This window comes from Rhineura floridana, chromosome 1 (genome assembly GCF_030035675.1).
Source record: "Rhineura floridana isolate rRhiFlo1 chromosome 1, rRhiFlo1.hap2, whole genome shotgun sequence".
In the NCBI taxonomy this organism is placed as follows: domain Eukaryota; kingdom Metazoa; phylum Chordata; class Lepidosauria; order Squamata; family Rhineuridae; genus Rhineura; species Rhineura floridana.
Genome location: NC_084480.1, coordinates 178,129,980 through 178,141,960, shown reverse-complemented (window position 1 = coordinate 178,141,960; position 11,981 = coordinate 178,129,980). Strand labels below are relative to the sequence as shown.

The 11,981-nt window shown below is 51.2% G+C and overlaps 1 protein-coding gene across 2 annotated transcripts; it reads left to right on the top strand.

Annotated features, from left to right (window-relative positions):
* Positions 1-9,770: 9,770 nt before the first annotated feature.
* On the top strand, positions 9,771-11,509 carry NKX2-4 (NK2 homeobox 4). Of its 2 annotated transcripts, XM_061636457.1 has the most exons (4): positions 9,857-10,259; positions 10,679-11,161; positions 11,194-11,198; positions 11,236-11,509. In XM_061636457.1, the coding sequence occupies exons 1-4, from the start codon at positions 9,881-9,883 to the stop codon at positions 11,374-11,376; spliced, it is 1,008 nt and encodes a 335-aa protein (XP_061492441.1). In that variant the 5' UTR covers positions 9,857-9,880; the 3' UTR covers positions 11,377-11,509. The 2 variants fall into 2 exon arrangements, with proteins under 2 accessions (XP_061492532.1, XP_061492441.1); XM_061636548.1 differs by having other exon boundaries at positions 9,771-10,259; positions 10,679-11,509.
* The last annotated feature ends 472 nt before the right edge of the window (positions 11,510-11,981 follow it).

The following is an 11,981-nucleotide window of genomic DNA, read 5'->3' as shown; positions in this document are numbered from 1 at the left end:
GCTTTCTCGATTGTGGCCCCCACCCTCTGGAACTCCCTTCCTCTTGATCTTCGACATACTCCCTCCCTGACAGGTTTTCGCCGAGCCTTAAAAACCTGGCTATTCAGGCAGGCCTATGGGATTGGGGAGGGTTAGTTTTATGATGTTTTAATTGGAAACTGATTTTAAATTGACTATGACTGTGTTTTATTTTGTATATTGTATATGATGTATTGTTCTTTATTGTAAGTCGCCTAGAGTGTCCATTAACCTGGACAGATAGGCAACCAATAAATAAAATTATTATTATTATTATTATTATTATTATAGGAGTGGAGCTACTGGGCAGCGTCAGACATCCAGCAGGAAGTGACATATAAGGCCTATGTACAGAAGCCCAAACATAGACTGAGAGGGGGCTGGAGACTTCAGGTCACAGAGAGGATAGGAAGAATGGGGGCTTGCTGGGCAGTGCCAGACAGGAATAATCATATCAGGAGTGTCCCCAGCAAGTCCTTTGGCTGACTGGCTGGAAATTCCTTATTGTAACTGACAGTCCATAAGCATTGGTAGGGCCAATGATGTGAGTGGACAGGCTTAATGCAACCAGTGAGGCCAAAGGTGTAGTATAGCCCACTGGTTTATAAGACTCCAACACATGCTATTAATGTGATGATAGCAGGAGGAAGAGTGTGTGACTGATGACCCAGAGAAGTTCAACCACAACTGACAACTACTACTAAGGGGTCTCTCAGCAGCTGGCTTAGGCTGTACCTGCTCTGTTAGTGCTGTTTATTGTGTTAGTCCTTATCTCATGAATAAACCTTGTTAATTAGTACAGGTTGTGTTAAATTTTATTGCCTACCTGAATCTGTTTAAAAAACATCTGCCCCCCTCCTTAGCAGAACAAACGGCACTCCTAATTTATTTATTTGTTTGTTTGTTTCATTTATATACTGCCCCATAGCTGAAGCTCTCTGGGTGGTTTACAGCAATTAAAAACATTAAAAACATATATACAAATTTTAAAACACAAAAAACAATTTAAAAACACAATTTTTAAATTTTTAAAAAACAATTTAAAAACACATGCTAAAATGCCTGGGAGAAGATTCTTCTCATCCATTCTGAAGGAATCTGGATCTGGGTTAGGCACTAATGCAGTTCCTTGGTGCATAAAGTCCAGGCCAGTAAATGTCTGAGTGGAGCTTGCTGATGTCTCAGATCTGAGCTGCCATCTCACTCTTCCTGGAGGTAAACCAATCAGTAAATCAATTTGAGCAGTCAGAGATGGATGTTAAGTCTGCAAAAAAGGGGGATCTTCACCTCATCCATCCACATGGCCGCCATGCCCCTGCTTGTAGTCCAGGGATGAGGGTCCTGTGGCCGTCTAGATATTGGTGGGCTACGACCGCAATCAACCCAACCGTTAGTCATGCTGGCTGAGATTGATGAGAGATGGAGTTCAACAACATCTGGAGGGTGGTAGGTTCCCCACTGCTGCTAAAGACATTTTTCACTTTCAGAAAAAAAAGGAAGAAAAGGCTACATATGGATCCCGCCTCCAAGCAAATTTTTCTTGCTCTCCAAGCCCCCAACAATTTTGGTATTAATTGCAAAAAGAAAAAGAAAAAAGTAGACACAGTGTTGGGATTGGTAGTGCACAACACCCTGATGGGGATGCAAATCATCCCCTCTTCAGTCATCAGATCAAAACATTTGATGAGTGGAGAGAGAGCAATAAAAAAACCCTCCTCTGCTGACCTGTACTGACTGCTTGCAAGCAGCCCTTGCAGGATTAACCAAAGGTGAATGTGACCCTCGGGAAGTGGGTGGAAAGTTTAGCTACCCCTGACATGGTGAATTCAAACTTCAGCAAAGCAAATGAAGTTTATTGGCAGGTGTGGCTTCCAAATAAGATTAGCGGAGCACTGAAATAAGCATCCTGTTAAATAATAGCTTCTCCTTCTTAGCTGTTTCTAAAGAAGAGACTCTGACCATAAGAAACTGCCTTACACTGAGTGAGACAACTGGTGTCTCTGTGTGTACTCAGACAGGCATCCCCAGATCTCAGGCAGGTCTTTGCCCTTTTTCACTTTCAGAGAACCTTCTAACTGAAAGATACCAGAGACTGAATCTGGCACCTTCCAAACAAACTCAAGATCTGGGTATGGCTGGTCTAAGAAATGAACAAGTTATCTCACACCAAATCAACAACCATGCCTCTAAACTAAAAAGAGGGACCTGAATTGTTTGGATCTATGGACTCCTGCTACTAGAGGCAGCTGGGCAAATGATCCTTCCCTTTCACAGAGATTACCATGATGAAAACAGCTGAAACGAGAAAAAATCACCCTTAACTTTGATGAAGTTAGTCCTCTTTAGGCTCCTGCCTTATTTAGTGTGTGTGTGTGTTCTCTTGAGAGCCAATTGTTTATTCTATTTATGCAATGCAAACATTGAGGGCGGTTAAAGAAATTGCTTCCTTTCTTTTTCACTAGGGCTAGAGAGGGGGGACCCCAGGCCTGAGGACCAACTGGTGCCCTCCGGGGCTCTCTATCTGGCCCTTGGGACTTTTCCCAGCCTCACCCCTCTCACCAGTCCTGCTCTGTGTCTCCTGTTCTTCTGCCCATTTGGAATGGAGCCTTGAACTGTGAGTTTATAAACTTGTGACTTTTACATGGCTGGCATTGTTGGAATAGGCAAACTTGCATGTTCCCTTGTAAAAAGGGAGATGTTCCCTTTAAGGGTTATTTGGGAGATATCCCATGTACCTGTTTACCATGATGTAACTTCCTAATGGGTGGGATTGGTTACCTGGCTTCCTCCTCCTTTGTCCTGGGGATTCCTGCATAATCTCCATTACTGAGCTTTTTACCTCTGGGAGAGGCCGCATGGCAGATGCTCTCCTGAGAGCATCACTACCAAAAACTAAAATGGACTAAGACTTCTACTTTTTCTTTCATCTAAGCTAGAGCCTATGTTTCTTGAACATATGAAAGGTCGTGAGTAAATATTCTTTATCTTTTTACCTAACAAGACTCTGTGTGAGTTATTTGACTAACTAGTACATCTGTGGGAAAGGTGTGGACTGGTTTATATTCTCACTCTACTGCTTGCGTATATATCTCTGCTAAGAAATAGGACCACGTAACCATTTCCTATTTCATTTTATATTTTTAAAATACCAAACAGGAATGTCACCTATGGAAAAAAGGTAAGAGTTGCATCTATTGCTCTATCCACTTTTTTGCCTCTAGCCCCTCCCACCACTGGCATGCACCCCCCCCCAGAATGTAACCCTCATGTACCCTTCATGGCATGCAAGCTACACCTGCTCATCTCTTCTGCTTCTTTCACATCCTCACCCATCCCCGATCTGTTTCAGAGTGCTTGCGAGTTGTGGGGGGGGATGGCCTTTCGGAACCCAAATAGGTCTAGGCTGGCAGTAGATATGCCCTTCAAAAAGGTTTGCAAACAGGAAAGGTCCCAAAGGAAACAGGGCAGTTCTTCTATGCCTTTTATCCAGTGCCTCAGAGGCACCAGACAGAGCATCCCAGGTTGGAATCTGCCCTCCCCTCCAACTGAAGGGAATGGAGGGGATTTATTTAATATTATTCATTTCTTACATTTGTATCCCACTTTTCTTCCAAGGAGCTCAAGGCAGTGTACATAGTACATTTAATCCCCAAAACAACCCTATGAGCTAGGTTAGGCTGAGAAGCAGTGACTGGCCCAAGGTCACCCAGTGAGCTTCATGGCTGATTGGGGGATTCCAACCCTGGTCTCCCAGGTCCCAGTCCAGCACTCTAACCACTACACCACACTGTTAAGTAAGAGGGCAAGGCCATCCAGGCAGAAATAAACTGCTGAAGGTTTCTTGCCCCCCCTTCCCTCACTCCACTTCAGTGGGAGGGGGGGTTGTCCTCCTTGCAGGCTTCCCATTGGCATCTGCTTGGCCACTTTGGAAATTGGATGCTGGCCTAGACAGACCTTTGCTCTGGTCTAGCAGCCACTCTCTTCTCAATTTCCCCTGGAGGAGGTGGACTGGGAACGGGCAAAGGTGTTTCTTATATTGATTAATCACACTTCTTTTAGAAATGGATCTGACACTCCCAATTTCGTGCCTGTTTTCTCAGAAGAAAGGTTCCCTTTCCCGTGGTTTCCTCTGTTGGAAGTGCGGCAAGAGCAACTCCTGTTTTGTTCTTTTATTGTGCTCCAGAAGGAAGACAGAGCTAGGGTCCTCCAGATGGATAAGCTTGTTTACCTTTTACCTGTGATGCTCTGACTGACTTCCTTCTGTCGCTAGACTGTTAAGTCTTTAGGGAAGCTTACCTGCCCCTCTTCCTCCTGCCCTTTCCTTTCCTTTGTCCTCGATAACTGTCCGGGAGAGAGGAGACATCCCTTTGTCTCTGCTCTCTCCAAGCATGGGGCTAGCTCCTACACCTGGGCATTATGCCTCCAACTTAGTTAGTTAGTTAGAACTAGGTTTGCTTTTCTATCTGCAATGTATTTCTATAAATAAAGTAGCTTTTCTTATTTTATTAGTCTCAAGTCTCAGCGATGCTGATGCAGGGTAAAAGCCTGCTTTCTTAGGCAAACACACACATGCGCTGGCACACTCGCATTTCAACATCTGCTGTTACTCTGCTGCTGTTGTGTTGCTTTAAACGAAATTAAGCACACAAATTACACACAGTGCAATATCCTCCCACTACGTTAAAGTAACTTTGAAAGGCCCTCCAGTCCCAACGATCTTCACTGAAGTTGCTTCTAGGTCATTCGTATTTAAGGTTACAGCTGCAAGAAGCAACAGGATGCCACCAGCTTTTTTTAAAAAAAAATTCCACTTTCCTGATAACCTATTGGGTGACAGATCTTTTCCAGGCACCCGCTTGCAAAAGCCAACACGAAATCTTCCCAGACAAGGAAGCAATGCATCTCTGTTGCTCCCCAACAAAATAGGCAACAAGGGGCACCATCCGGCAAAAGTTGGCACTTTTAGGACCCATTCGTTTTAGTGCCAGATCGGTAGGTCGGACGAATAAATGCTTCACTTTGGGTTTAGTTTAGATTAGAAAAGGTGATCGTCTGAAAGCACTGAAGATGTTATAGATGACCGAGCCCCTGTAAATCTGTGTTGGAATATATGTGGTTCAACTCCAACTTGTGGGTTGAGGCTGCATGGGGTTAAAAGGGTAGCTAGAGAGGAGACCTCTTGGTTGCTAGGCTATACCTGTCCTTTGATCTCCTGCTGTCTCTTCCTTCCTGCTAGACTGATATGCATAGGATGTTGATCACAGTTCCTTCCCTCCTTCCCAGTCTTCTTCTTTCCCTCGAGAGGGTAGCAGACATATTCCTTTGTCTCTCCCTCTCCTCCAAGCATGAGGGCAAGCACTGGGCTCAGTGTTTGCAGCTCCAACTTAGCTAGTTAGCTAGATATAGGACTCTTTCCTATCAAGTATGTACTTCCAGAATAAAGTAGTTATTTCTTATTTTAAAGCTTAAAGTCTCTGTCTGACTAATTTGCAGGGAGGGTAGAATCTTTAGCAAGGATTCAAACACACACATAAGCTCGCTCAGAACTCTCCATTCCCAGCATTGCAACTCTCCGACAATCTGAATCAGCTTTTGAACTCTGAGTACAAAGAATAAAAAGAGTAGCCCTGGAAAATGGGGCAGAAGATGGACACGCTCCACCAGAAAGTTACGTTGTGCATATCTGTTGCTCTGGAGAACTTTCTGGTGGCTTGTAATAAGCGCCCAGAGAAGCCTGAACCTATTTCAAGTAAGGGGGGGGTCGAACAGTTTTTGTAAGTAGGTCTGAACAATTTTAGAAACGTGACTGGTAAACTGTACAACTTTTTTTTTTAAAACCATAATATTGCAGGCTTGCTAGGGCGGAAAATTCCATTGAAATGGTTGGAACCAAGTCAGTGTATTTTAAGGCTGAGGCTAACTCAGCGCATACCTTCTGCAGGCCTTCGAGTGAGGTGAAAGTAGTGGAAGATCCCTGTCTTTGCGGCCGGTGCCTTTATAAGGGCACTCGGAAGGGGCTTCTGCCATGAACAGGAGGTTAATAGTTAACCTGAGTAGGGATTTCCTGGCGTGTTTGTTTTTTCTTGATGTGTTTAAGCCACCCAAAAGGCTTCCGAGGTGGATCTCCTTTCCATTGCTGAAAGCAAATCACTTCCGCCCCCTCCCCACGCCCCCTCCCGCAAGTATAAAACAGAAGCCCCAGCTACAATCCTGGCCCCAAATGCAGTTTAGTTAAAAGCACCACAATCGAAACACACAATAACTTCACACTATAGTACAACCCTGTTCGGAAGTAAGCGCCATTGAATTCAATGGGATTTACTCCCAGGTAAGTAGATATGGGATTCCAGCCTAAACTATCGATTAGAGTTGGCGAGTTTAACTCTCCCACTGAAATCGGGGGACCTTAAAAGTGCGTCGCTTGAGGCTCTTGTCTCCTAGAAGGCCCGGGAACTCCTTTCACGCAGCAGACAGGCCCTTGTCTGGGCAGCGCGGCTGCGGAAAGCTGGAGTGAGAGGTTCTGTAGACACGTGTGATGGAGTGCTTACACACAGGAAACCATCGTGTCATGAAGGCGGCTAGGATGCAAGGGCTCCCCCTGACGTGCTGGTTTTCTGTTGGTGAGGAGCCCCTCCCCCCCAATCTGAAGTAGCATCAGCCAGAGATAGGTTGGCATTTCTTGTGAGGGCCGGTGCCCTCCAGCCTCATCGCAAGCCTGCCTTCGCAGAAGTCAGCCCAGCTGAGTACCTTTCTGAAGGGTGGGCAAGGAAAAGCGGTGCGGGAGCCAAGATAGCCCTTTGCACGCTTGCCTGCTATTGCATGCAGCTTGCCCACTTGGCGCTGCCCGCTGCCCAGCCACTTTGAAAGAGCACCTCGGTCCGATGTGAACTCCAGCACAGTGGTATGAGCAGGAAAAGAAAATATCTACATCGCGGGTACCCCCTCCTTTGGCCGTGCCCATTGAGCACCACCTCTTGCCATCTTTGACCATGCCCCCAACTTAATGGAAGACGTATGAAGTGCTATACGACAATGAATACTATTATTAGATATTGTATTATAAATACAAGTACCTCTGAGCGTGTACAGAGTGCCATTTCTTCAGACTTATGCAACTGCAGTCCTCACACTTAGAATTAAGACGCAGGGCTTCCTCTCAGATTAGACTGCAGAGCTCGCAGGAGTCCTGTTTCACACACACACAAACACACAACCTCTCTTTTCACAAATTAAGCACCATCCCCATCTCCTGTGACAATATTCTGTGGACATTTCGTTTTCCTGCCTTCCTTCTTGCACTATCAACCTGGTAGCTCTCGGGAGGTCTGCCCTAGCGTTGCTAGATCTTATTTCCGCTCCCTCTTTCTCCCAGCCCAAAGGCGATCGCTTTCAGGGCTGCTCAGACAGATCGGGAGCAGACGGGTCTTCATCACCGCCGGGCCCCTCCACCTTGAGAAAAGAAAAGGCGGGACAAGGGGAGTCACTACTTCTGGCCACCCCAAATCTTCCCTCCGACTTTTGCTCTCGGCTCAGCTAGAGGACGAAATGTGAGAGATCTGCGGGATGCGTCGGGTGTTGTGAAAGTCCTCGAGAGGGGGGGGGAGAGACTGCCAGTCCAAAAAAAAAAACTTTCTAAGAACTTCAGCCTGCAGGGTTCCGCTTCAAAAAAATGTCCGCCTGGCTTCGTCCCAAGGTCGCCTTCTCGAGCAAAAGGACTTGGCCGGTAGATATGGGGGGGGGGGGGTTGAAAGCTGAGGGCGCTTGGTTTTTGCCACTGAGTTTCCACCAAAGACAAGAGCCGTCGCCAAAACACTCGGAGGAGACACAGATCAGGAAGAAAGAGGGCCTCAGCCCTACTTGGAAGTCTGACCGTAGGCGACCAAACGGTTCAGATCCGGCACACGGTTAACAAGCCTGTCAACCTACCTAGTCTCTCTCTCTCTCTCTCATATAAGTCCAACTGGCCAGTGGATATCACTTTCACGTGTTGAAAGCTGAGGGCGCTTGGTTTTTGCCACTGAGTTTCCACCAAAGACAAGAGCCGTCGCCAAAACACTCGGAGGAGACACAGATCAGGAAGAAAGAGGGCCTCAGCCCTACTTGGAAGTCTGACCGTAGGCGACCAAACGGTTCAGATCCGGCACACAGTTAACAAGCCTGTCAACCTACCTAGTCTCTCTCTCTCTCTCTCTCTCTCTCATATAAGTCCAACTGGCCAGTGGATATCACTTCTTGCTCTCTCTGCCCGACAAGCCACGATGCAAAAGCAGAATTGCTGATCTTCCTCATCCGGCTCCGACTTGGCTTGGAACAAAAGTCCCATTGAAAGTGGAGCTGTCTCCCACGGGATGCGTGTAGGGCCGGATTCAGAGAACTGGCGGCACCCTATAGGCAGGCAGCCCTGCCCTTCAACAGAAGGCCGAAGCAACTCCGCTTGGGTTCCGTCGGACCTGTAGTCCGCGCTCCGACAGCATCCTCACTTCCCCACGAGATTTCAGACTGGACTGGACCGTTCCATACAGTTGCAATGGGGAACTGAAGCCCATCCTTTCCTCGGCCCCTTTGGAGAGAGCCCCGTTTCTTTCCTCAGCCCAGTCGAACTTGTCCTTGGCGTGGCCGTGCCATCATGTTCAGGCCATCTGTCGCCACCCTGCAATATCCGCCGATTTCATAGGCGCAGTTTGTCCTATAGTTGACTATCCCTTTTCCTTGGGCAGGACTTGTTGAAAATCTCTCTCCCCCCCCCCCGCCGCCCAGTTTTTAGGGTAGGGATCTGGATGACTCCAAAACTTACTTTCAGCTAGCTGGTTCAAACAAACCTCAACTAAAATCATCTCCAATCTAGTAAATATACGACGCTTTGCCCGTGTTCGAATCGCTTCACTTCTATTTTCTCGGCCATCTTTACAACAACCCTGTAAGGTAGGTAGGGCAACGTGATTATTCCCTTCACCCAAGGTATCGCTCTCTAACTGGCGGCATTCCCCTTGTCCTTCTGCCGCTCTTCCGCTGGACGGATGCCCTCCGGCAGTCTGAGCGCGGCCGGTACGCCCAAGCGCCAGGCGGGGGAGTGGTGGCTGGGAGGGTCGCGCTGCCCTGGCCTGCGCGCGCCCATAGGGCGGTCAGGGCAAGAGCTTGAAGAGGCGCGCACGGGAGGCGCCAGCACCCAGCCGCCGACTTCGACGCGCCTTAGGATGGTGTCGAGGGGAGGCCTTGGAGAGGGCGGCGCGGGGGAAGCGCCGGGACTCCGAGCGAGGAGAGGCGATGGGGTTGGGTGTCCCCGCCCAGCTGCCAGGGGGGTCTGGGCGAATAGCTGCTGAGGGAACCCTGAGAGTCGGGGTCTCTCTCTCTCTCTCTCTCTCTCTCTCTCTGAGGGCCTGGGGGGGGGGTTCCAGGCCTTTGGGGGGTTGCATCTGAGGAGTGTGAGGGTGAACACGAGGATACGACTGGCTGAGGGGGTGGGGCGATCACTGTGGATGGGAGCTGTCCGGGAGGGAGGGGTTCCAGTCTTGGAGCAGGTGGAGGTGCTCCTCTAATTGGCGCGGGGCTCCCTCCGGGCGGAGGGGGGGTGGAGGAAGCCAAGGAGTGGCTGCGGGGGGGGCATCGCTTGTGGCTCCGCCCCCGCCGGTGGCTGTCGTAAACCTGGTGCCGCCGGGCTAAAAGAAACCCCAGCCAAGGCGAGAGCTGAGGGAGGGCTGGCGCGCCGCCGCCTCCCTCCTCCCCCCTCCTCTTCTTGGCCGGGTTCCCGCGCAGCGACGGCTGGCGGGCGGCGGCGGCGGCGGTCAGCCCCCTTTTCCTCTGGACTCAGCAGCAGCGTCCGCCGGGCGAGCGAGAAGGGAGCCAAGGGGCCGCCCGGCGAGCCATGTCGCTCAGCCCCAAGCACACGACGCCCTTCTCCGTCTCCGACATCCTCAGCCCCATGGAGGAGACCTACAAGAAGTTCGCCGCCATGGAGAGCAGCCTGGGCGCCCCTTTGGGCGTGGGCGCCGCCGCCTACCGGCAGCCCCCGAGCTCAGCCCTCCAACCTCAGCAGCAGCACCCCATGGCTGGCCACAACGCGGCCGCCTACCACCCCATGGCGCACGCGGGGGTCTCGCAGTTTGCCCATGGCCCTGTGGCGGGCTACTGCAACGGCGGACTGGGCAACGTGGGCGACCTGGCGCCTTATCCGGACAGCGTGCGTAGTAGCGCAGCCGCCTCCGGCTGGTACGGAGCCAACGCGGATCCTCGTTACCCCACGAGTAAGCGGGGAGGGGCTAGGAGGGGAAGGATCTGGCTTGTGTGCATGTGTGGAGACTGGGGGGTTCTGCCTGCCTTTTGCTGGGGGGATGGTGGAGGGTGCCCCGTCTAGGCTTTTATCATTGGTGGCACATCTCCGCCAGGGCTCCCACCCCAGACCTGGAAAGCCTCACGCCTAAAGTTTGGGAAACCAATTGAAGTTCCGCAGTGGGAAGGGGAATGGACTTTGGACGTACTCCTGACATGCCGGGGAGAATGACAAGGGAGATGCCCCGGCACTTTTGGACGCAGTAGCATTAAGCGCTTAATAAATGTTATTCATACAGGGTTGATGACGATGCTTTTCCCGCGTTCACTTTCTCCAGGATGGCATTCCTGGTCTGGTGACGACCATCTCTTAACTCTCCTTGTGTGTGCTCAGTTTCCAGGCTGATGGGCCCGTCGGGGGGCATGAACATGGCCGGCATGGGGGCTCTGTCGGGCATCGCGGAGGCGGCCAAGTCCATGGCCCCCGGGCTTCACGCCGCACCGCGGAGGAAGAGGAGGGTGCTGTTCTCGCAAGCGCAGGTCTACGAGCTGGAGAGGCGCTTCAAGCAGCAGAAGTACTTGTCGGCCCCCGAGAGGGAGCACCTGGCCAGCCTCATCCACCTCACGCCCACCCAGGTCAAGATCTGGTTCCAGAACCACCGCTACAAGATGAAGCGACAAGCCAAGGACAAGGCCGCGCAGCAGCTCCAACCGCAGCAGCCCGAAGGCCCCAGCCTGTGCCAGCCGCCGCCGCTGCCACAGCCCCAAGCGGCGTCTCCGAGGCGCGTAGCCGTGCCCGTCTTGGTCAAGGACGGCAAGCCCTGCCCGCACAGCGCCGCCGCCGCCGGCCAGCCCGCCAGCCAAGCCCCCGCCGCCAGTGCCAGCGGGGCGGGGGGCAACTCTGCTCAGCACCAGCACCCTCAGCAGCAGCAAGTGACCACCCTGAGCCAGGCGCCGGATCTGGAGGAGATGTCCCCGAGTCCGCCTTCTCTGCACAACCAAGTGGGCGCCCTGGCGCAGATGGACGCGGCCGCCGTCGATTATAACGGCGGCATGGTCAACGCCAGCTTGCTCTATGGCCGGACATGGTAGTATGCCCCCGCGGAACCGAACCGCCCCCTTGCTCTTTCTGCCCCGACCCCCGCAAGAGGTGGCCGCTTCTGGGACTGCAGCGCCCCTCTCCTGTTCGTCCTGGGTCCGCCCATGGCTAAAACCTCCGACAGCAGCGAAGTGGAGCCGGCTGGGTTAGCTGGGCAGTGGCCATCTCTGTCCCGTTGAAGTTTAAATCTTCCTCGGCTCCAGGATCTTCCGCAGGTCGCCGGCCCAGGTAGATACAGCCCAAGGCAACCGGAGGGTTCAAGAGCGATTTGTCCAAACGGAGCTGGGGATTTTGAGCTGGTAGTAGGTTGTTCTCTAGCGTCAGTCATTTGGCCATCCGCTGAGCCAGTGGCGTGGGGGGGGAGGGGGGGCCACCAGCAAGGCTTGATCTGAGGATGGTACAGTGTTCGAATTGGCTTAGGGTCGCTCCAGAACTCGGCTGGATCGGTGTCGTGTACATAGCTGATAAAGCCAACTGAACAAGACCAACAGTAGTCTCATGAAGTGCAACATCTCTGGAAAACAAAATACTATTAATAACCCTAATAATAATTTTATAAGGGAGCCCCTTAAGTGCAATCTCGTTATTATTGATTGAG

Coding starts and splice junctions, on each gene's coding strand:
- NKX2-4 (XM_061636548.1), top strand. CDS start 9,881: ATGTCGCTCAGCCCCAAGCACACGACGCCCTTCTCCGTCTCCGACATC. Junction 10,260..10,678: donor GGATCCTCGTTACCCCACGA/GTAAGCGGGGAG, acceptor GTGTGTGCTCAG/TTTCCAGGCTGATGGGCCCG.